The sequence below is a fragment of the Carassius auratus genome, unplaced genomic scaffold, assembly GCF_003368295.1.
Source record: "Carassius auratus strain Wakin unplaced genomic scaffold, ASM336829v1 scaf_tig00216378, whole genome shotgun sequence".
In the NCBI taxonomy this organism is placed as follows: domain Eukaryota; kingdom Metazoa; phylum Chordata; class Actinopteri; order Cypriniformes; family Cyprinidae; genus Carassius; species Carassius auratus.
Genome location: NW_020528536.1, coordinates 1 through 24,746, shown reverse-complemented (window position 1 = coordinate 24,746; position 24,746 = coordinate 1). Strand labels below are relative to the sequence as shown.

Below are 24,746 nucleotides of genomic sequence, written 5' to 3'. Positions count from 1 at the left end.
GTGTCAGGCTGATTCTCTACAGCTACATGCATTAGTATTTGTTATTGTGCATCAGCGTAAAAACTAAACAAAAAACTGCTCAATTAACAAAAGAGGATTTACTGGTATATCATGAGATGAGATTTCAGACATGCTTTAACAGGCTTACGTATTTATTTAAATTTTTTTATATTGTTTTTTATAAAATAGTGTAAGTCAAGCCAAATGTCTGTATGTTATGCACGGGTCACGCGGTCAACAGCGCCCTCTGGAGGACACACGACAGCACTGCAACACTGTCAAATATAATGTCAAATCTTTCCTTCTGAAACGATATGGCATCACACCTGAAGAAAAAGACTTTAGAAGTCTGAGAAACAAATGTGAAAGTATGATTTCGAGGAGGCGTGTGTGTTAAATGTATTGGAGACAGTGAATGTTGAGAGATGAGAACTAGAAACTCTAAATGACCGAACATTTCTGAAAACCAATTTGAATCAAATCAAATATGTCCAGATTCCCTAACTTCACGAGCCCCTTGGACCTGCTAATGTGTCCTAACGATGGAGGAAACGATGCTTTTATTGGTCATATGAGGAACAAATGAGGAACAGACAGGTCTCACACAGACGAGTGTTAGAAGAATAACAGACGGACGTGCTCATGTCATCCAGTGTGTAGAATCAGACAGAATACCACAGCCTGTGTGTGTGTGTGTGTGTGTGTGTGTAGATTCTCTTCTCAAAAATGATCACTGAAAAACAAAAGCCCATAAGAAGGGATTCCTCTAATCATCATCAAAGTTCTGTTGTAAGAGGAAGTTTGCAGCCAAGTTTTCATTCTTCTCACAGGCAAAGTAGGCCTGTATAACGAGTCCTTCTGGGAATCCAAGGGCTTTTAGCTGAGGAGGAAACACAGAGAGGTTAGATGAGACACAGAAACACTCGCCAGACACATCCTCCATCTGCCGCTCGCGCTCATTAAAGGAGATCAGTGTAATTAGTTCATCTTACAAGAATCACTTTACAGCTTTAAGAAGTATCTCAAGAGAAAGTTAGAAATCTCTGAGTTTGTGTCGAGTAAGAGCACATCAACAGCTTGACTGAAGCACAGTGTGTGTCCCTCAAACACTCGGACATGACCCCAGACGGACAGAGCTGGGGAACGTCTAAAACACCTGAAGCTCTGAGCTGAATAATAAAGCAGCACCTGTGATAACTGTTGTTAAACTGAAGGTGTGTTTTACCCTCTCGATAGCTTCTTTCTCCTGAGGTGTGACCTGGATGTAGTTCATGGCTCCGCCTCCAGCCTCGGCCCCGCCCCCTCCACCTCCTTGCCCCGCCTCCTGCACCGGCTCATTAAGCATCTGGATGAACTGCTCCTGATGACTGCTGATTTGCTGAGAAACACAACTTTGTTTGAACTTTTTAATTGTTGTTCTAATGATGTGTGGTTTGAGTATTTTGGGTGTGTGTGTGTTTCTGTGTCTGTGGTGTGTGTGTGTGTGTGTGTGTGTGTGTGTGTGTACCTGCAGCAGCTGAGGGTTCTCTCTGCCGATCTGCTGTAGGAGAGCTGGTAGTAGAGACGGGTTCTGCTGGATGATCTGTCTCATCTGCAGGAACTGGGGCTGGTTCCTCAGGAACTCCAGAGGATTAGCTGCTCTCACACACACACACACACACAGTCAGAGGAACCTGCTCTCACACACGAAAAAATGAAAACAAAAAAAATTGCGGAAACCAGAAAAAATTAAATGGAAAAAAGCTGAATTTGGAAAAATCATCTGCAGAGAGAGAGAGTGTGTGTGTGGTGTCACAAAAGGAGTGTGTGCCCGGTGTGTAAAGTGTGTGTGTGGTGTCACAGAAGGAGTGTGTGCCCGGTGTGTAAAGTGTGTGTGTGGTGTCACAAAAGGAGTGTGTGCCCGGTGTGTAAAGTGTGTGTGTGGTGTCACAGAAGGAGTGTGTGCCCGGTGTGTAAAGTGTGTGTGTGGTGTCACAGAAGGAGTGTGTGCCCGGTGTGTAAAGTGTGTGTGTGGTGTCACAGAAGGAGTGTGTGCCCGGTGTGTAAAGTGTGTGTGTGGTGTCACAGAAGGAGTGTGTGCCCGGTGTGTAAAGTGTGTGATTCTGCACTCACACTGCCAGTGATGACCCGGTATATGTGCGTGCTTTCACACACAACACGTGAAGATCTCGTAACGGCACGTGACATCAGCGCGTGACGTGTAATGTAGGAGTCGACAACGCTAGGCACGTTATACTTTCACTGAAGCAAGCAAACGATCTCTGTGTCAGCGCGGAAAGTGAGGAACTAACTGATCTCTGCTTCATTACAGTTCGCACATATGTTTTCATCACGAACGTTGATCTTCATTGAAAACAGCCGAAAAAAAGAGTTGTGCGATAACGCGCGTCATCACTTCGACACAGAATTAGATCCGGCTTTTGTTCACACAGCGCTCGTCCCGGGTCGAACCCTGCAATGTTACTAGGTCTTGACCCGGGACGTGTTTGCTTTCCCACAGAAGGAGACCCGGCAGTGTTCCGTGTGAGAGGGGCTTGTGTCTCACCGGCTGATCCTGTGCTGGTCTGTGACGGAGCGCTGCTGGACACTGAAGAGAGGCCTGTGGACACTACAGGAGGAGGAGCCACGGGGTCAGCCCCGCCCACACCACCCTCACTCTCCGCCGGGATACCCTACACACACACACACACAGAGAGAGACACACACACACACAACTCTCAGAAGGTGCATCACAAAACATCTCTGCAGAAGTGTTCATATCATCAGCTATTTTCAATGTAAGTCTAGTTTAAGTTGTATCATATTTAATAGAGATGGTCAATATATCGCATGTGATCGTCATGTGTCTGGTCAGTAAAGCTGGGTCTGTGATCAGCGGGTAATGTCCATCACCAGAGCTGTAGATCAGTGACCAGCTACACTATATCAGGATCAGTATGGAGGGCGATTCATCTGGGATAATGATCCTGATACTGTGCAGCTGGTCACTGAAGCAGCTTTACTGACCAGACACATGACGATCAGCAGCTGAAGGTGTGATCCTTCCCATCAGCCTGACGTGTCCTGTCACCGGCACTCCTCACAGAACAGGTGTTACCATCGGTCAGTCGATGGGTCAGTCTCTCACCGTGAGCAGGTACTCCACGGCGCGGTCAGGGTTGTTGAAACTGGCTCTCAGTGCGGCCACCACTCGCTCTCTCTCGTATCCCATCAGCATGATCTCTGTCACCATGTTCTCGTAGGACTGACCGGTCACTGCGCACACACACACACACACACACACTTCATCACAGAGATCACTGCTGAATCATGAACGTGGAGAATGAGTGAACATCATCTTTACCCAGCGCTGACGTCGCCTCGTCAAAGATGTCTGCGTTCAGCACAGAGCTGCAAACAGCAGGAAAACAGACTATGAGCTTCTAACGAGTAATGATGACCACACCGGAGAGATGTCTGATATATCCTTTCATTTATTAATGCTAAGGTTTGCACTCAGTGGTGTTCTCAAAGACAGCTTTCATTACAATATATACTATTCCTAAAATAAGAAATATCCCAATATATCCTTGAGCCTGGCTTACAGTATCGTATCGTAACCCCTGTATCGTATCGCCAGATTCTTGGCAATACACAGCCCTAATTAACAATCATTTTAATGCATCATGCGGAGACAAAATGAAAATAAAATGAAAATAGTCAGTTGTGTTTGAATTGGGATCAGTAATATTTCCTCATGTTTAAAAGAAGTCTCTTCTGCTCAAGAAAACTGCATTTATTTGTACAGTCTGATTCAAGAAGGGGTCTCAAAAATATTTTATTCACTTATTAATTTTAAGTTAAATTGTGCTTTGTTGGTATAATGTCTGCTAGACCAATATTTTTATATAGTTTTGTAATTGACAAAACAGTAAAAAGCACATTTAGGATATTTCATGTATGCTATGATAAATCAAATCACATCAGAAAACGTGTTTGTCGTTCAGTGTCTGGTTCTGTTGATCTTGGTCCCGGGGTTGTGACGGTGTGACGGTGTGTGTGACGGTGTGTGTGTTCACCTGGCGGGTGTAGGGGAGGTCTCGGCGCCGCTGGGGGGCGTCTCCTCTTCAGTCCTGCTCTCAGACTGTGTTTCTGATGGAGGGGTCAGGGCTGGTGTAGTGCTGGAGGACTCTGTGCTGACCGCTGGAGCAGCAGGACACGCTTTGGGCTGCAGGAGGAACATCACATCACATGTGAGGAACACACTACACTACACACTCGTCAGCTAACACACATCTGAAGTTTAGTCTGCAGACACTGAGAAATCATCAAACAAACAGACTTATGGAAACATAAAACCAATTTCACAGGGCTCTAAAAATGTCATTTCTGTTGAACCTTTATTACATTTCTGTAAAAATGCATGAAAAACGTTCCATGATTTCAATTAATTACACAAGCTTTCTGATCACTAAATCTAGCATAACCATTAAAACAGAATCCAGAAACAATAGAAAAGGGAGAATAACAGATTTCATAGACACACAATTACACATGAGGTTTGATTTAGATCCTCTCGATCTGAAAGTAACTAAAGGACTGTCTCAGTCCTGCTCCTGAATACTTCAGCGTTTGGTCTCTCTGCAGCAGACGTGATAACACTGATAAAGCCTCACCTTTGCTACCATCACCACCACAAAGTTCTTCTCCTCGATCTTGTACTCCTTCAGAGCCGTGTCATCGCTCAGGATCTTTCCTGCAGGGACAGAACCACACAGAAGAACCTGAGGACAGATCCTGAGCGTCACACACCGCTGGAGAAACACACACCGGACGTACCTGCATATATCAGCTTCTGCCCCGCCACAGGGAACTGATCTCTCCCCTTCTCCAGCTCGATCCTCTCCTTCAGGGCCTTCACCTGTGACACACAGAGAGACAGAAAACAGGTCAGCGTCTGATCCGAGAGACACACACACCGCTGGAACCCTGGAAGACCAGGACCATATCTGAACATCTGAGGGAGCCAAACAATCTCCATACTGAGAAAACCATCTTGAAAGTTCTTCAGATGAAGTTCTTAGCAATGCATATTACTAATCAAACATTAAGTTTTGATTTATTTATGGTAGAAGATTTACTAAATATCTTCATGAACATGATCTTATCTTAATATCCTGATGATTTCTGTGATAAGAGAGAAATGTACTGTTGTGTGTTGATCTCAGAGCAGACATGGAGGAGGTTTGGAGCGGATCTGTTGTCTAAAGGACTGGAGTCAGAAATATAAAGCTGTTTTCCTGAGTAAGAGTATTTCTGAGAAGAACCGCTCCGAGAGCTCTGATAAACCCATGAGTGTCTTCCTTCCTGAAGGTCCGGCTGACCTGTGACCTTTGACCTCATCCCTCGAGGAGCACGTCTTATTTAACAGCACACACACACACACACACACACACACGTGTTGTTTGTCCCAGATACAAACCTCTTCTGTAAACGCTCAAAGTTTAAAGAGATGTTCATACAAACACAATTCTGTCATCATTTACTCACTCTGACGTCGCTCCAAACCTGAATGATTTCTTTCTTCTGTTAAACACAAATTAAAATATCAATTTCCCGTCAAGAGTTTATGAACAGTAAGATTTTTTATGTTTTGTAATGACGTCTCTTCTGCTCATCATGCCTGCATTTATTTGATCCAAAATACAGCAAAAACTGTCAAACTTATAAATATTTTTTATTAAAATAACTGCTTTCTATTTGATTTTGTTTTCAAATTTTATTTATTCCTGAATTTAAGCATCATTACTCCCTTCAGAAATCATTATGATATTCTGAATTGCTGCTAAATAAACATTTATTATTATTATTATTTTATTATTAGTGTTGAAAACAGCAGAGTATAATTTTTTCAAGTTTCTTTGATTTATCTGAAATATAAATATTATAAATGTCGTTATCATCTTTTGATCAATTTATTGCATCCTTGCTAAATGAAAGTATTAAATTCTATAAAACATTATACTTGACTCCAAGCTTTTGAATGGAAGTGTATAATGTTATAATAGCTTTTTATTTCAGATGAATGCTGATCTTTGGATCTTTCTATTCATCAAAGAATCCTGAAGAAATGCTGCGTTCAACACTGATAATAATCTTCATGTTTCTTGAGCAGTAAATCATCATATTATTCTGATTTCTGAAGATCATGTGACACTGAAGACTGGAGGAATGATGCTGAAAATACAGAAATACATTACACTTTAACACAGATTCACACAGAAAACATATGATTTACATTAGAATAATATTTCACAATATTACTGTCTTTGCAGTACTTTGGATCAAATAAATGCAGTCTTGGTGAGCAGAAGAGACTTCTTTAAAAACAATAAAATCTAACACTTCAATAACTAGACTGGTAGGGTATGACAAATGTTGGTAAACCAAAAGGTCAACATTGACTTCACTAGTTTGCTACTAATGTATGAAAGTCAGTAGGAACCTGAAACTTAGGAAAATGTGTCATTTAATTTATGGGTGAACAACCCCTTTAACACCCAAACATCCCCAAACAGACTAACAAGAGTGTCATCAGTTCACAGTGAATGACTAACACGAGCCAGATTCAACAACACTGTGATATGAAGAACTGTTCCTGACTGCACATCTAACACACAGTGTTCATCCAGAAGACTCTCAGAGAAGAGGAGGAACACATGAACTGTGTGTGACACGTGATCAGAAACATCCTCGTGTTCAATCACACAGCTGTCATATCAGAAATCACATGAATCGTGTCCATAGAGCAGATACACACCGTGTGTGTGTGTGTGTGTTCACATACAGCTCTATCTCTCAAACACACACACACACACACACACGAGTAATAACCTTTATAACACTACAGCATGACTTGCTAAAACACAATAATTACTCTTTAACTGTCTGTCCGTCTGGACACGACCAATAAGGCATAACGCTGATTAAATGATGATTATAGTGATTTTGGAGTGTCTGTACTACTCTTATGTCTAACGTAGACAACTTTTATCCCGTCTTGGTGAAAATAAAAACTCATTTTATGAGAGGCTAACGAGCTAATGCTAAAATGTTCCCAGAATTCCGTAAACAGCGAGAAGCGCAAACAGCAACTAGTGTTTAAAGTTCATTTAAAGCTACAGAGTAATCGCAATGTATTTACGTGATTTGACGGGAGTTTTACTGTGTTTTATTGACATCGATGACAGAAAGCCGTTAGCATCTCGCTGCCTCACGCGCCCGTCTCTCACCGTCTCCTCCGCGTCGATGTCGATTTTAAACGTCTGCTGCTGGAGGGTTTTCAGCGTGATCTGCATGTTCGTGTTCTTCCGTGTCGCCGCTGTGGAAACTGACCGAGGGCTGATCGCTGGCTGTGTTTCTCCGCCGAGGCTCATCACAGCCTGTCCGCCGCCATTACGCGCGTAAACACTCGACGCAACGTCCCCCATACGCAGCAATGCGCGTGCGCCACGCACCGACGCGTATGCGTCACTGCAAGCGTGAGCGAAAGCGCTGATGGGATATTGTGTTTTTCTTGCTTTTCCGTGAAAGCACAGTCTGCCTACAGAAGAAAGCAGGAAGTGGTAGAAGCGGATGTACAGTGTTGGGAAGGCTACTTTGGAAATGTAATAGGTTACAAGTTACCCTATTTAAAATGTTATAAGTAGTGTAATTATTTTAATTAGCATACTCTATTAAAATGATGTAAATGATTGCATTTGATTTCTTTTCTAAATGTATAATATTTTCAACTTAATAATTCTCAGACATGTTAAGCAGGCAGGGTTAAGCTTTTAGAATTACTCAACACTGATTACTATCAAAAACAGGTTTAAAACCATAACAAGAAACAGTTTAATAGCTACTGATTTTGAAATCAAACAGTTATGACAGAAAACACTTGCATCTAACAATGCCTTGGAAAAAACTGTTAATCTTAAAAAAATAAAGCATATACATAAAAACCAGATAGGAAATAAAACTGTTATCGATCAATCATGTGTTTTAAATAAAACATTAAATCTAATATGGAAACATAAAACACACACACAAATAAATGTTTTTCTATTTCATATCATAAAAGATACTTAAAAGATATTTTTTTTAGCTGATCTTGTAATATTTTTCCCTCATTTATTGTCATTTATGTATTTAATAGGCATCTGGTGTGAATCAATACATTTCAATAAACATTAAAATAAAAATTTTCATATAAATCAATATATGCATGCAATTATATAACATGCATAATGATTTTTCATATTTGGACACGTCTCGTGTGCTACACACTGACATACATTCAATACTTACATTCTTAACAAAATGTTAACACACTGAACTAAATGTGAAATCTTGAAGTAGAAAGACTGTTGTATGTTCTTATCAAATGTCCTACAGCAGTGTTTCCACAGGTCTGTTCCTCTCATGCACTGTGTATGAACTATGTGTTGTATTGTTTTATATTGTGAGATGTCAGCTCCTGTTGTGCTGTGTTGATGTTAAACCTCCATCCGCTGTTTAAAGCCCATCTCTCCTGGGGTCTCGAGCGTCTCCTCCTGCACAAACACTGGTGTGAAGATCTGATCCCTCATGTCTCACACATGCTCTTCACAGATGAGGTTATAGAAGTGAAATCAAGCTCTGAAACACATCAACTCTTCTGTTGGGTTTCAGACGTGACCTCTCTATCACAGCTCAAACTGCTGTGTGTGTGTGTGTGTATACTTGAACACATGTGCATTTCAGGACAGTGTCACCTTCTTGATATTTCTGACCACAAAGTGTTGATTTTAATTCAGAAATGTAAAAGCTCATCACAGACGAGGTGAATTCATGCCCTGAGCAGAAAACAACAGAAGTGAGCGCGCTCAGGTTATCTGATAACTTTATTACCAAGTTAAAAAAAGACGATGAATTACAATATTTACAGAAGATAGAGAAATCAAAGGAATAAAGCTGTAAACAAGCGTCAGAAATCATCAGAAGAAAGGCAGAACGCAGGAGATCTAGTCGAGAATTAAAGGGCAACGATAGAAACTGAAGCACATCTATGTACAGATCCAGTGTGATCTTAAAAGCTTATATCTGATGCTTCTCTACTCCTTATGAAGGACATGGAGGGTACAAAAGAGCTTTTTATTCTGTTTTTTTATTCTTAACCAGACAATTTACAACAGCTTTGAACAGTGGAGAGCTAAAAAACAAAAGAACGTCTTCTATTGATTTGTATTTTTTCTTCCTTCTTTCTTTTTTTTTTGTTAATATTAAATATCAGAACAACACTTAAAGGAACAGACCCCTTTCTGAAACAGAATCCACAGTTTCAAACACTTACTGATGAGGAGCTTCGAGTCTATACACGGCTGCAAAACATCATGCAGGTTTCCCAGAATGCATCTGGGCCATTGCTCGGGAAAGACTTTGGGAAGCGACACTTTGCTTTCAGTTTTGGTGTGATGACTGGGATGATGGAGATCGGTGGATCTGTAAGGCTTTGGGGTTTGGAGCAATCACACGATCTCAGCTCCATGTGAAAACACAGAAAACACTCGTTCTGCTCAACATCCCAGAATCACAGCTGTCTCCACTCGTCCTTCAGCTTCAGTGAATCATGTTTAGAGCGAATCACGTGTCTTTGTTCCAGTGCGAAACACAGATGTATTTTAGCATGTCTGGGGAAATCTCAGAGCTGCTTGTCAAAATAAAATGTGTAGTCCTAAATGTCATATTTATGTATTTGAATTGCATATAAGATCTACACAGTTAACAAACTAATACAATTAATGTGATGCATATTTGTCAGCCATGCATGACTAAAAACTGGTCAGATTTCTGTAATTTTAGTAATAAAATAACATATTAATAATAATAATGAATAATAAATGTGTTTTAGACACTCAGTAGCCTGTTTATATATATTCACCATCAATAAAAATGTATTTTTTTTTTAAATGAAGATGCACCAGAAAAAGCAATAATTAATAAAAATAAACAAACAGAAAAAATATACAAATATTTTAATATAAAATCTACATCATAATGATACTAAATGAACACTGATAAATCGGACCTGTTTGATGTCTGTATGATAGACAAGCATGCATCACAATAGGTTTATTAGTTTATGTTAAAACTGCAATTCAGAAACATTAATCTTACATTCAGGTGTAAATATTATTGTGAGTGTGTTTTGAACTAGTCATTTTCCTTTAAACCGATGGATAGAATCGTCCAATCAGCAGAGAGCAGCAGAAACACGTGATTGTGATCCATCGATGCCCAAACGTTAATCGTGATTAAAGTGAAGCGGGAGTGCAAGACGAGCCGGAAAGTGGCCGAAATCGTCCAAAGTAGCAATTTGCTACGAGTTTTTGGGGCAAGTGTTGATATTCTAAAATCATGTCTAAAAGAATCAAACGATCTAGATAAATAAGATGACAACTATTCCTCAAGGAATTCAGCTACAGGAAGATTAACACAAGGCTAAAATGTAAAAAACAGAAACCGTCAGGCGACGTTCCGAGCGACTCCGAGTCCCTCCTGCCGGCCGAGAAGCTTCCGGATGGATCGTCTCTCGTTTGAAACGGACGTGAATCGCTACACGCCGTCTTCAAGACTATCAGCGTGTACGACGGAAGACATGCGATTCTCATGTATGCTTATTTTTTATAAATGAATGTAATGAAAGGTGCATCGAGGAAATTTTAATCTCTGAACGGAGGGACTCGCGATTCGACCGGAATATCGACTCACGGTTTCATTCACTATTGGTTACCAATATATCAACATCTGTCCTGAGGGACCAAGTCACACTTTGTAAAATTCAGTGTAAGATTCAGCAACTGGACGAACGTGAAACACCAACATCTAGTGATACTCCAAACCGGGATCATCACATTCCACAAATCTAGCTTTTTAAACCAAAAACTCAAGAAGCATCCAATGTTGTTCTGCAACAAAACCAACGATGAACAAACAGATGAAACAACGGAACGCATGACATTCTCTACAGCTTTTGTTTCGCTCCTAAGGGTCATTTTTGGTCTTTTCTTCTTCCTCGTTCTGAATCGGACACTTGGATTGGTCAGACTGATCCACAGTGTTACTGGATAGGTCCAGCCCTCTGTCAATCACAGTTGCTGGACCAATCAGAGGCAGCGCTGACGAGGACACAGGACTGCTGTCTTTCTTGCTGCCGTTAACAGTCCTGAAACACAAACAGAATTAACTCATTCGTTACTATTGTAAGGGTTAACACGTTTAATCCCAAATTTTGCCCAGACATGAAAATATCCAAGTGATGTGTCTCTAGTGATTCTTTGAAATAATCAATAATAATTTTTTGCACTTCTTTTGGAAAAGTTTGTGAAAAATTTAGTTTTATGGTCGGTCACAATTGTGATGTGTGTACTAAATTAACATATTTCTAAAGTCATAAAAATTATAATATATCTTAGCCCAGCAGGTTTTTTAAAGCAATAAGCCCCAAGAAGTCATGGTTTACAGTGAATTTATAAAGGCTATTATGACGTGAGGCAGAGTGCCATTATAAATCCACTGTAAACCATTGCTTCTTGGTGCTTATTGCTTTTATAAAACGGTTATTCCATTTACATCGTAAAGTTTCACAAAATAAAACAGAGCAAATAAAGTGTAATGATATTAATAACAACAGTATTCTTCAAACAATGTAGCTCCTCAGAAACTGTTGTGGTTGCTACAAAGTGGTTGCCGAGCAACACACAGAAGTAAACAAAGGTTCAAACGCGGTTCAACCAATCAGAATCAAGCAATGGAACTATCCGTTTAATAACAATTGTTTGATTACACTCTAGTTGTTACTGTTATGTATAAAAATACAACATTGATGGGAATCCTGAGATAAAAGACAAAAGATACAGCCATCGTTGTATTTAAAACTGTGGATGTGGAGACTCACATGCCGTGTCGAAGCACGTGTCGCTCCCATTCGGAGCGGAGCGAGAAGCTGCGGCCGCAGAACTCACACGGATAGCGTTTACCGCCGCCACTGCCGGGAGACTCGCCTAAATCAGCAGAAAACACAACGAAACACATGCTCTGACTTCCTGCGAGGAAATGTCCTTAACTGATCTGTCAACAGCTACAGATGTCTTTATCCACAGTGTGATATCAGTATAACTGAGATCAATTAAAAAAGATAGTGAATTTAAAACCCTCTAAAAATACATTTTCTGTTCAGTCTACATCACTTTTGTTGTAATATGCTAATATTTGTGCATATTAATAAGATAATGCAAATTTGGATATACAGGCAAAATGATGGCTTTCTCATGAACTGGTTAGTTTTGAGATTTTCTATATCGTCTTGTTTCAGACTAGAGTAAAGTAGATGTTACGACTCAGGCCTCTGTGGCTCTCTCCGACAGCCACCGGTGGGCACCTTCTCCGAAATACTTACATTCTCATGAACTACATTACCCAGTGGCCCCGTACCTCAGACTAATCAACACCAGGTGTTCCTCATTCCACGCCCTATTTAAGCTGCAGCCAAACACACACACAGTGCGAAGTCTTGATTTGCCTGTTGGACATTTTTGAGCGTTTATCCCTGCCTGCCTACTTGTCTGCCGCCTGCCCCGATTCAAGCCTGGTAATCGACCCTGTCTTTGTCTCTGATATCGCTGACGCTGTTGTCTGAACCCTGCCTGTTATCACTACAAGTTCTTAATAAACATTGCACATTGATCCGAATGTCCCTGACTCCTCGTTACAGTAGACATCTAGAATATACATTTAAGGGTTTATTTTATTACACTTTATCTATTTGTGTCTGTAGATTTCAATCCAATCTTATCCACCAGTTACACTTGGCAGTTTAATTCCTTTCTATATTCTGAAGGTCTGTTCATATATCATTCACTTTTATTTACAGAACACTTTATTCCTAAAAACATGATGGTCTGCTGACAGTATTTTTCTGATTTATGGAGTGACAAAACAGAAATCCAAACTCTGTCAACAAGCAAACAAGAATTCTGAACCTGGTTTTATTCAATTTTCAGATTCATTTTCTGGAAATATACTGGATTTGTATGTTTAAAGTAGGAAACCTGTAAAAAAATGTTCTCTTAATGTACTATGATTAATCAGCTGGTAAACATATGATGTCTTTCTCTATTTACTTGTGTTGTACTGACCTATATATCATAATACAACAACAAAAAAGGTATTTTAGCATACTTTCATTTTAGTGACAGGAGGTGAAGTGTTACTGCTATATTAAGAGTATTTAGTAGATTTACAGTCTTGAGTTTTGTGTCAGTTGTTCATCTGTACAGAAGCACTGTCTCTGATGAACATGAAGAGCGTTACCTGTCACCTCGGTCTGACTGCTCTCTGGACGCTCCTCCTCCTCCTCCCTTAGCTCCTCCTCCAGCTCCTCCCCCTCCTCCCTCAGCTCCTCCCCCTCCTCTAGAGTCTGCTCTTCCTCTCTCTCCTCCTCGCTGCTGCTCGTGTCCTTCATCAGCTCCAGCTGGTCCAGGTTCACCCGCCCCACCAGCTCTAAGTTTCGGATCACCTGCAGACGACGGGTTAGACTGAGTAACAGCTCATTAAGTGAAATCATGATGATCCAGGGCTGAGGACAGACCTTGTGCTCCTGCTGCAGGTGCATCTCCAGCTCGTTCAGGAGTCTGCTGTCGTAGTAGCAGAGCTGACACTGGTAGGGCTTCAGCTCCTGGTGTTTCTGGATGTGCTGCTCGAGGTTCTGCTCGCTGGAGCAGGTGAAGGTGCATTTATGACAGCGATACACCAGACCCTCCAGATGACGGGACAGCTTCGAGCGAGACACCTCCAGCGGGACCACACGCTCCTCTGAGAAACATCAGACCACACAATCACACTCTGAAGCGCTCTTAAACTGACCCACATCATCTTCACACACTCATGCATAAATAATCATGTGTCTAATAATTCAAAAGTCTCCCACGTTCATATGAAACAGCCTACTTCTGCACTGAAATACACAGATGGATAGTTCATTTCCAACAATAGCATGTGGAAAAATACAACAACAAAAAATGCAACCATTGGATTGAGGAAGTTGGATTTTGAAACAAGGAAGATAAGTTGGAGAAATCCTAATTTGGTCAGTAGCTGACCTCTGTGCAGGACGATGTGGTCGATCATGCTGCTCTTGTGTCTGGTGTGGTACAGACAGAAAGGACAGCGCAGGTCTCTGGGCGTCTCCTCCGAGCCGCTGGTGTGACCGGCCTCCACATGCAGCGTGAACGAGGACCTGAACACAACACAGTCACTCACATGATCACTACATCTGTGGTGTCCTGACACTGCCCAATCTAGAGCTACACCTGTCCCTGCAGCACAGAAGCAGGCATCAGGAGCACAGACGTGTATTTGGAGAAATACACAACAATACACTGAATGAGTCACAATTATACATTTCTCTTTATGACAGAAATCATGTAGCTGTAGCTGAAACAATAGCACATGAGCGTTCGCGTCGAAAGGGTCACGGGTTCAATCCCCAGGGAAAGCATGAACTAACTGATATTAGATCTCACTTGTAGCAGGTGAAGAAGGAGCAGTCCTTGCACTTGAAGAGCTTCTTTCCTCCGTGCCGGTCTCGGTAATGTCTGCGCAGACTCTGCATGTAGCCGGAGCTGAACTCACAGAACTCACAGGTGAGGATGGAGTCGAGCCGGGCCGGAGGAACAGGACTCTCGAGCGGACGAGGACTGGACGACACATATGCTGGCTCCAGATCCTCCACAGACTCTGAGACGACACGGACACAGAGACATCAGCATCATTACTGCCTCACATCTGCCTCGCATGAGTCTAACCATGCCTGAATCATCTCTCACAGCCCTCGTTTAGCTCGATGATTACATGCTGAGAGAGTGATGTGGCCACGCATAATAATAGAACATCATTCCTCCAGTCTTCAGTGTCACATGATCTTCAGAAGTCATGATAATATGATGATTTACTGCTCAAGAAACATGAAGATTATTATCAGTGTTGAACACAGTTGTGCTGCTCAATTCTTCTGTGAAACCTGTCATACATTTTATTTTTCAGGATTCACAGATGAATAGAAAGTTCAAAAGAACAGCTTTTATTTGAGATATAAATCTACTGTAACATTATAAATGTCTTTCATACTTTCACCTTTGATCAATATAATGTGTCCTTGTTCAATAAAAACTAATTAATAATAAAAATCTTATTGGCTTCAGACTTCTGAAAGATAGTTTAAATAAACAATATTTTTCACCCTCATGCCAATATTTAGAGTTTTATTCTAAATGCATGTATAATTGTTGGCTGTTTATAACTAAAAGGTTCAGTGCAAGAAGTCAAACACTAAAGAGTGGGTCACATGCATGTCATGTTCAGCACCAGTGCATTGTGGGTCGAGGTCTGTGTCCTGCTGGTGTTCAGTGTTGGGTGGTGTTGTGAGTTTGGGCAGCGTGAGCGTCTCTCCGTGCTCCTGCAGCGAGTGCTCCTTCAGCTGGACGACGCTCACAGTGGAGAACAGACACGAGGTGCACTTATACGTGTGTTCACCTGCAACACACACACACACACACACATGCATGCACAGACACACACACACACCACATTAACACACGCCTGCAGCTCTGTGCTCACATTCGAACACTTTGGACATTTCTTTTGAGTGTGTGTGCCTGTATGTGTGTGTATGTGTGTGTGTGTGTGTGTGTGTGTGTGTGTGTGTGTGTGTGTGTGTGTGTGTGTGTGTGTAGCGTCTCACCTGCGTGTGATTTCTGCAGGTGTCTCTTGAGGCGGCTCAGGTAGGAGGATTTAAAGGGACAGAGCTTACAGCGGAAGGGCTTCTGATGTCCGTGGTGTGACTGGACGTGACGGTCCAGACTGGAGACAAAACACAGTGGTCAGACACACACACACACACACACACACAAACACACACACACACACACACACACAGGGAGGATAAACAACCATCAAGTTTCTAAATCCTCAACGATCCACATCTTAGTGTTCGATGCATCACTGTTATTATTACACATTACTGTATAATTGATATTTTGAATTAGCTTTTATTTTATATATGTAAGTTTTCATTTAAAAATTAGTTTAATATTTAGTAGTTTTGTTTATTAGTTTTTTACACCAATTATATTTATATTTAGCATTATTTTTTTTATTTCAGTTTTAGTTTGAACAATTTTATTTGGGGGGGGGGGGGGTTACAAAATAAAATCTCTATTTTACCCAACTGATTAATACAAATGATAAAAAAATAATAATAATTCACCTTTTGTCCCCACTGTTTTTGAAGTAAAGACAACTATCTGTAACAGTTTTACTAACATCACTGTAGTCGTGCACACGCTCTGATCTCATGTGTGTGATACAGGTTTAATTATCAGATCTCTATTCTCATAAAAACAACACATAAATAAATATGTAAAGCATGCACTAACACTCAGCAGGTGTCACAGGTTCAGATTGCACACGGACAGGAAGAAAGAGACGCGTCTACTGATAACCCTGAAGACCTGAGGAAGAGGATCCCTGCTTTAGCGCTGAGACTCTGACTAAACAGCGTCTCCGACAGGGATCTGGGGAATCAGTGTTTTATATCCACGGTTCCTGTGTGGCACATGAATACAGCAGCTTTCTGGGTCACAGAACATCCAGTGAAGCAGGATTTACTCTGCCATTCTCACAGGAAGTAGACGAGGAGACGAGCACATCTACAGCTCACATACTCTCTCTCCAGTTATCTGTCTATCTCCTCTCTTAGTTTGATGTAAGAGACGATGAAGTTTATTATTTTAGTGCTCTCAGACGAGACACTACAAGACAAACTCATAGAATTTGAACTTTTGGGTTTTTTCAGAGTAGTGGAAATGTAAGCTTTTATTTTATTGCTCTCTATCTATCTATCTATCTATCTATCTATCTATTGATAGATTTAATTTCCAACACGTATCTTTAAAAAACTAAAATTCTCCAATTTAGTACCACTTTTGCACGACGAAACATACTTTTTTCTGTCTATATTCTGAATCTTTTTCTGAGGGGTTTGTACATGTATAATTCACACTGATTAATACAGCATTTTAACTCTAAAACACATGGTGAAAATCCATGTTTCTCCACTTCAGCAGAACTTACATACACCAAAACTATTTTCTATGGATTTTTACTGAGGGGTTTGTTCATATATAATACACTGTGATTAGTAGGACACTTTATTCCTAAAAACACATGGTGAAAAGCATCCTGTTGTCGGTCCTGAGTGTGTATTCTGAAGGGGATCTGATGTGAGTGTCACTCACTTGTGTCTGAAGGGCGAGCTGAACTGACAGTGCTGACAGCTGTGTCTGTGGTGTGTGTGGAGGAGAGCTCCAGCGGAGTGGCTCCTCTCGTGAGAGCGCAGGCCCTGCATGGACATGAACATACGGCTGCACATGCTGCACGGATGCCCAGGAACCACTCGCTCCTGCTCCTGCTCCTGCTCCTGCTCCTGCTCCTGCTCCTGCGGCTCGACCATCATCTCCGTTTCCACGGCCACCGGCTCCTCCGTCTCCATGGTGACGTCAGCCGGTGATGCAGCAGTCTCCAGTGGGTCAGCGTCCACGGCAACCACATCCTCCACATCGCCGTTGGTGACTGCGTCCATGGGAACAGGCATCTCTGCTGCTTCCTGCTGCCAGAGGAAACCACTGATGAAGGACCGAATCTGATTCTCATTACTGTAATATATCTAAAATAATACATATTAGAATGATTTCTGAGACTGGAGAAATGATGCTGAAAATACAGTTCTGTTCACAGGATTAAATTACATTTTACAGTGTATTCACATAGAAAACAGCTATTTATATATTAATAACATTTCACAATTTTTCAGTATGTTCAAATCACATAAATGCAGCTCTGGTGAGCAGAAGACACTATTTTAAAAAACATGTTTCTTTTTTTGTGGTGAAACAACCAAACTAGTCATGTTCTGCACATATTTAAGGTTCCTGGGCTTTATTAATCCTGATAAATCTCACTGATATATGATATTTCTCTGGGTTTGGAGGTGATCTTGGGCTCTGGACTGAAGCACAGATGATCTGGGTTTGATTACGGCCATTAAAGCGCTCTGAGGCTGTGAGCTCTATCGGGACATCCCCTTTTCTTTATTTAGAAATGTGTTTCTGAGACATCTGCTGCTTTACAGCCGCAGGAAACTCAGCATCTCAGAGAGAGATCTGACCCCGCACTTCAGACGGGTGTATGAGACGCTCCTGCACCCTCGGCCAATCAGACGCACATTTAGAATATTTCTTTTTTGGAGTATTTCTGTGCAAAATGCACCACTGTGATGCAAGAGTGACAGATTTATCTTTTCAGCCCGTTCTTGAATCATTATATTGATCAGACTGATATTTAACACTTTGTGATTACAAAGTAGATTTTTTTGTTTGACACAAATAACCAAACCAAATGCTCATGATAACTAGACACCACATCAGTGAGGTCATATTACTATTTTAAACATGTAACATTGCATACTGATTCAAAACGATGATAAAAGAAAGAGTGCACAATAGTATAAGGTTTCCAAACTGGAATTCAAACTGATGAAAGTAGAGAATTGTGTTATTTCTAGGACTGATGGCATCCATACCTGGTTTACATTCTGTATCTGTATTCACATTAAAGGTTTTTGTTTAATTGCAAGGATGATGCCAGTTTAGGTCATTGTTCTGAGAGTTAGTAGATATGTAGTTGCAAATGAATGAGCAATAGTTGACATGTAGTCACAAAGTGGACTTAACACATACTAAAACACTTCATGATGTGAATATTAACCAACATGAATGCAAATGGGTTTCTTAAAATTGTAATAAATTATTGAATTAACTTCACAAAATAATTTAGGGCTTCAGCTGACAAGAAACTTTGGGAATCCCTGGCCATGTGTCTGTCTGAGAGCCGTGAGCGCTGCCCCTAGTGTCCGGTGCGATCCGCCCCATCTGTGATCCTCGCTGGGCTTCTGCTCAAATCCTCAGGCCTCTCTGCCAGCACTGGCACTCTCTGAGGAATACTAACACTAAGACGCTTACACAACTCTCTCTACGCCAAACCATCAAGACAAACTAACTGGCTTTCTCTTCAGAGAGGGTTGCATCGAGGGTCTCAGGATTCTGGACTCAGACATGTCTAAATGCAGCTCTCTGCAGAAACAGTCCAACTTAGACGCTATGGTTAGTGAGGAAAGTCCTCATTATGAAAACCATTACTCTGTACAAAACGCCACACATTTCTACTATAATACAGATATTGCAACCATGCATTAACTAATTGAAACTAACACTGTACTTTTTAAAATTCATTTGTCACACTGCAGGACTATTTTTGATCAACTACTGTAGATTTCGTTTATTAAATATGGATCCAAGGAATAATCATTCCTGTCTACGTAAATATAAATGTTAACCTGAAATCTTTTGGAGTCTATTGACTGACCTAGAAAGCATTTTAAGGCATCACAGGTGCTCTCCTGACAGAAAGACTGTTGTAAGAGGTTGGTAGCAACATTGTTAGCGTCTAAAAACCAAATTTAGTGCACACTCTAAGGCCACACCACATTCAGAAAAGAGCTTCAGAATAAGAAGAAAATCCTTTATATCAAGTCTTTAATATGCAAAACGTGTAACACAAGGCCGCTAGATTTAATCGCATGACTTTATGACGCGTTCAAGGCTGTCCTCAAGAATGCCCACACAAGGAAATAAAACACTAGAGTTTAAGGAAATGTCATAACTCCGCACTCGTTGTTTCTTCTGCAATTCTCAAGGATTTGCTCTATTTGTCCATTTCATTGAATGTGCAGACTATAGTAGTTTAACCATCCAAACAAGTGAACAAGACACTTAAGTGGAAGAAAAAACATGTCCAAACAGCCTGTAAATGCACCTGCTATTAGAAAAGAGCAGAAGAAGAGAGGCCACCTCAGGAAATAAAGGTCTGCATCTAGATATTGTGAACAAATCTATTAAGATCTCAAAAACAGATGAGAAAATGAATGAATCTAAGTCACAGGTGAAGATTTATTAAGCACTCAGACTTTTTAAAAGCCTTTGATGAAGCATGAGGTAACTATGTACGTTCGTACCTTCACGTGTCCCTTCTTGGCCTCCCCGTACTGCACATGCTTTCTCAGGTGGTTGCAGATGGCTCGGAGGGTGGGGTGGACCTCCACGCAGAAGTTACACCTGTAGCCAATGGGAGTCTTACCGGGGGTGCCATCCACCTGTTGGAAGAGACAGTGACAACAGAAGATCAGTAGTGCAATCTAGTTTTGTTCTATCACTTGCAACTATAGTCAATGAAGCTGAAGATTGTTGCCAGTGTTGCCTGCTTGCAATGCACTTGTTTGCTTGTGGTGATCGAGATTAAATCCAAATGCAAAAGCTACACTAAAAAATCTTCTGCTGTTATTCTACTTCCTATGTTCCTACAGCACTCTGATCACTGCTAGAGAAAATCACACAGAATACAGTTTTGAAAGTTAGCCAGGGCCCGTATTTATCAACCCTTTGAGAATTACTCACAAAAACAATGATAGGAATTGACTCGAGAGTAAAAACTATTCTTGGCTCAAAGCTGCACTTAAAGGGGGTCATATGATGCAATTTCAATGTTTCCTTACTCTTTGGAGTGTTACAAGCTCTTTGTGTATGAAGAAGATCTGTATAGTGGCAAAGACTAAAGTCTCAAGTCAAAAGAGATATTCTTTTTCAAAGTTAAGACTCTGCCACGCCCCTTAAAACAGCTTGTTTAAAACACGCCCCCACATCTCTACATCACTGTGTGGAAATATTTGCGTAATGTGGCCCAAATGTTGACTGAAAGAAAGAAGGCGTGGTTTCAGTAACACAGTTAGTGTTGAACCAGTCATGTCAGGAGATGTGTGTTTATCTAGGAGAAAGCAAACGCACTTTATATTTGGCCTTCCGTAAGTAGATGCATTTATGAATCTTTAAGATTACTTACAAAATAACAGCAATGGATTTTATGGATGACCGTTTTGTAAATCTTGGAGAGGAGGTCATTCTGACTTTACTATGACAATCTGGCACTTCTGACCCCTTTAAAAATAGTGATCAAGCATCTCAATCATAATTTAAGTGAAGTGTAGGAGTAAATCTTAAGTGTCAGTCTTATATATGATTCACAACACTTTGCTGTGCCCCAAACAGGATTTTGGATGATGACATAGGCATGGACAAATCCCAAAAGTTTCTCAAGAATAAAATGGCACTTTGAGAAGCTTGATGAATACGGGCTTGGGTAATTCAACTGTTATAACCGAATTTTACCCATTAGAAGGTGTTTAAGCTCACCTTATTCTCAGGTTTGGCTTCTGGTGGCTCTGTCGTCCTCTGTTTGCTTTGAAGCTGTTTTCTTCGCTCAAGCCTCATGGCTTTTTTTCTGGAAATCCTCATTGTGGTTTATCAGATGGACGCTGAGTTCTGGAAGAGTCAAGAACTTGATTTCACAGTGGGTGCACTGGTAGAGCTCTGTCCCATCTTCTGCGGGGCTCGGAATGGTGATGAAATCCCGTTTGAGTTCCTTGTCGTGGCAGTCGTTGTAATGCATCACCAGCAGCTCCGCCGCGCTGAACGACAGCTTGAAGCATTTCAGGCATTTAAAGGGGAGCCAGTCCACCTCACCTTCAGGTTCCACCTCATCCTTAACTTCAACGACTTCCACCTCTTCCGTAGATGGAGGTTTCTCTGCCTCCTTGGAATAGATCACAGTGAAGTAACGGCCCAGTTTGCTGGAGGGCTGCTTCTTGGGAAAGACTCCTGGGTGGCGCTTTATGTAATGGGAAACGATACTCTTTCTGCTGAACGCCTGGAAGGAGCAGAGTGAACATTTCCTTCTGTCCACTGCAAGCCTTAGCTCTTCGCTCATCGCTGGAGACTCTGCCTCTGATGCCAAGGGCAGCGTCACCTTGTTCGGTTTCTCCGCCACAGTCTTGGATGCTGCCAAGCAATGGGTGTAGTAGGCATCAATGTCATGCCGTTTCTGGTAGTGTGCTGCGAGGCCTTTGCGGATGGGGTTGGTGTAGGAGCAGAGGGCACATTTAAAGACATTGTTCTTCCCTTCGGGCTGTGCTCTGACATTGTTATGCTTGATACGGTAGTGACGAGCGATACCTTTCCGGGTGGAGCAGAAGTATTTGCACAGCTGGCATTTAAACAACGCATGCTTGTCGCTCTTCGCAACTTCGGGAAGCTTGAGGTCAAAGTCACAGGCCTCTGAGACTTCGGTCACACTGCTGCTGCTGCATTCAGCAACCAATCCTCTCTTCTGGCTGGCGACTGGATAGCATTTGCTTTCAACATATCTGTGGCCGACTGGTTATGATATTTCTCATAGTGTATCTTCAGTTTCTCTAAAGTGCCATGTGTGTAAGGACATATCTTGCAGCGGTAAGCACCGTAGCCCTGTCTCTGGGTTTTGGATCGCTCATCCCCCTCATTAACCAGCTCGTTTACATGCTCAACATCATCGGCAAAGTCTTCAGCCGTGACTTTGATGGAAGGATGCCGTTTCTGGTAGTGTGTGAGAACTCCATGGATGCGAGAGTTCACGTAGGGACATTGTCTGCATTTGTAAACAGAGCTAGGGTTGATATCTGCCTCCTGAGCAAAGTCAGCAGCTTTCACTTTCATGCCTGGGTGTTTCTTGCCATAGTGGGTCAGAAGCCCGTGAAGACTGTTGTACTCAGACAAGCATACGGTGCACTGGTAAGGGTTATTTGAAATAGACGATGTGGCAGACAAGAGAGATTAGCCTGTCGCTCATGTGTTGGGCGGCTGACTTCAACTGCAGCCTCTTTCCTCCTGGTTGCTGTTAAATGGACTGGACATGGAAATATGTCCTTTGGGCAGATGTGGGAGCAGCTTTTCAGGTGCTTTGTTCCTTTGATAATGTCGAGTAGGACAGACTCGTCACCTTTGACGGCCCAAGGGTGCACCACTTGGTAATGGTTAGTAATATCCCAGATGGAGCACGCCTCAAAGGCACAATCTCTGCATTGGTAATGCTTAGTTTCAGAGTTCCCAGCTTGTCTGCTGGTGGAAGTATCAGGACCAGCCCACAGTTTGCTAGCCATGTAGGTGTAGTCGACATTGTGCTCAGGATGGCGTCTTTGGTAATGCATGAGCAGCCCGCTTGGTTCAGCATGGGAGTATATGCACCACTCACAGTGATAACCAGCCTCCAACACGCCGTCCTGATAAGCCCAGTGTAAGATCGTCATAGCCGTGGCCTTCACTGTAGGATGATCCTTCTTCAAATGCTTCTTCAATGCATACACATAAGGAGATGTGTATACACAGTGTCTACACTTCAAAGATCGCAACGCCCTGGATTTTTCTGCTTCAGTAGCTACAGTTGCAGTGGATGTAGAACTTCCTGCTTGGGACATCTGTGCTCGTTCTCTCTGACTCCTGACCACAGCTGTGTGTCTACGGACGAGGTCGGCATTGGCTTTCACGTCTCTGTGCTTCTTCTGGTAATGAATCAAGACCCCCTTCACAGTCCGGTTCCCGTAGTCGCAGTGCTGGCAGAAGAACAGCATTTCAGGTTCCCCTTTGTCGGATGCTCCTTTAGTGCTGGAATTACCTGACCCTTCAATCCCATTATTGTTCAATTGCTTCAGAAATTGTTTAGGAGGTGCGATCTGTAACTCATCCATGAGTTTCAGCAGTCCCGGAGTTGGGGGTGCCTGCTTTATGTACTTTGCCGTCACCTTAATCTCCGGATGTCGCTTTTGATAGTGGACCAGAACACCCACTACAGAGCGGTTGTTGTAGACACAGTGTTTGCAGTAATAAACATCTTCATCCAGAGCTGCAGGTGAGATGACGTTTGAAGACTTGGGGGTGCTCGTCAGGCTGTAGGTTGAATTGTTTGACAACTGTGCCCGGTCAACAGATATGACCCGCATGGTCTTCTGTATGCGGAAGTATGAGGCCTTTTGCTCCGGGTGCTTTTTCTGATAATGGACCAATACTGAGTGCATGTTGGGACTTGAGAAAGAACAGACGTCACAGTCGTAAACCACCACATTACCACCCAGACTTTCTCGAAGACCTTCAGTCTCAGCGTTTGCTTCTGCCGTTTTGCAGATGCTTTTTAAAGCAGGACTGGATGATGATCTGGACCCAGATGAGGTGGGGCTGAAACTCTTGGGCCCAGAATTCAAGATTTCTCTCAGTGTTTGGGATTCAGCAGCACCCTTATGAGGCTGATCGACCATGTAGCTGGAGAAGATCATGGCATTGTTGATCTTCACTGAAGGGTGCATTCTTTGATAATGGGGCATCAGGCTCCGCACATTTGGACTTGTGTAGGAACAGAAACGGCACATATACACCAGATCTGGCTGGTTAAAGTTCAAAACGTTACTTGCTTCTGGATGGTGTGTCATATAATGCTGGTGCAGATCATTAAAGTTGTTATATTCGATGAAACACTCGAGACAACGGAAGACTGCGCTCTGATCCTCTGGGTCCAGGATGTATCTGAAGCTAAACTTGATATAAGGGTGCATCCTCTGGTAGTGTGTGCTGACACTGCGAGCAGACTTGTTTTGTACTCACAATGTTTACAGTAGAACAGGTTTCCAGGTTCTTCAGTATTGAATTCAGTGT

The 24,746-nt window shown here is 42.0% G+C and overlaps 1 protein-coding gene and 1 pseudogene across 1 annotated transcript; both read right to left on the bottom strand.

Annotated features, from left to right (window-relative positions):
* Positions 1 to 79: 79 nt before the first annotated feature.
* Positions 80 to 7,478, bottom strand: LOC113097707 (UV excision repair protein RAD23 homolog B-like). The gene is made up of 10 exons (XM_026262966.1): positions 7,272 to 7,478; positions 4,819 to 4,900; positions 4,656 to 4,735; positions 4,059 to 4,207; positions 3,344 to 3,390; positions 3,128 to 3,255; positions 2,546 to 2,672; positions 1,508 to 1,635; positions 1,226 to 1,378; positions 80 to 880 (listed from the first exon to the last, which is right to left on the bottom strand). The coding sequence occupies exons 1-10, from the start codon at positions 7,467 to 7,469 to the stop codon at positions 767 to 769; spliced, it is 1,206 nt and encodes a 401-aa protein (XP_026118751.1). The 5' UTR covers positions 7,470 to 7,478; the 3' UTR covers positions 80 to 766.
* A 1,410-nt stretch (positions 7,479 to 8,888) lies between these two features.
* Positions 8,889 to 24,729, bottom strand: LOC113097705 (zinc finger protein 462-like; annotated as a pseudogene).
* Positions 24,730 to 24,746: the final 17 nt, after the last annotated feature.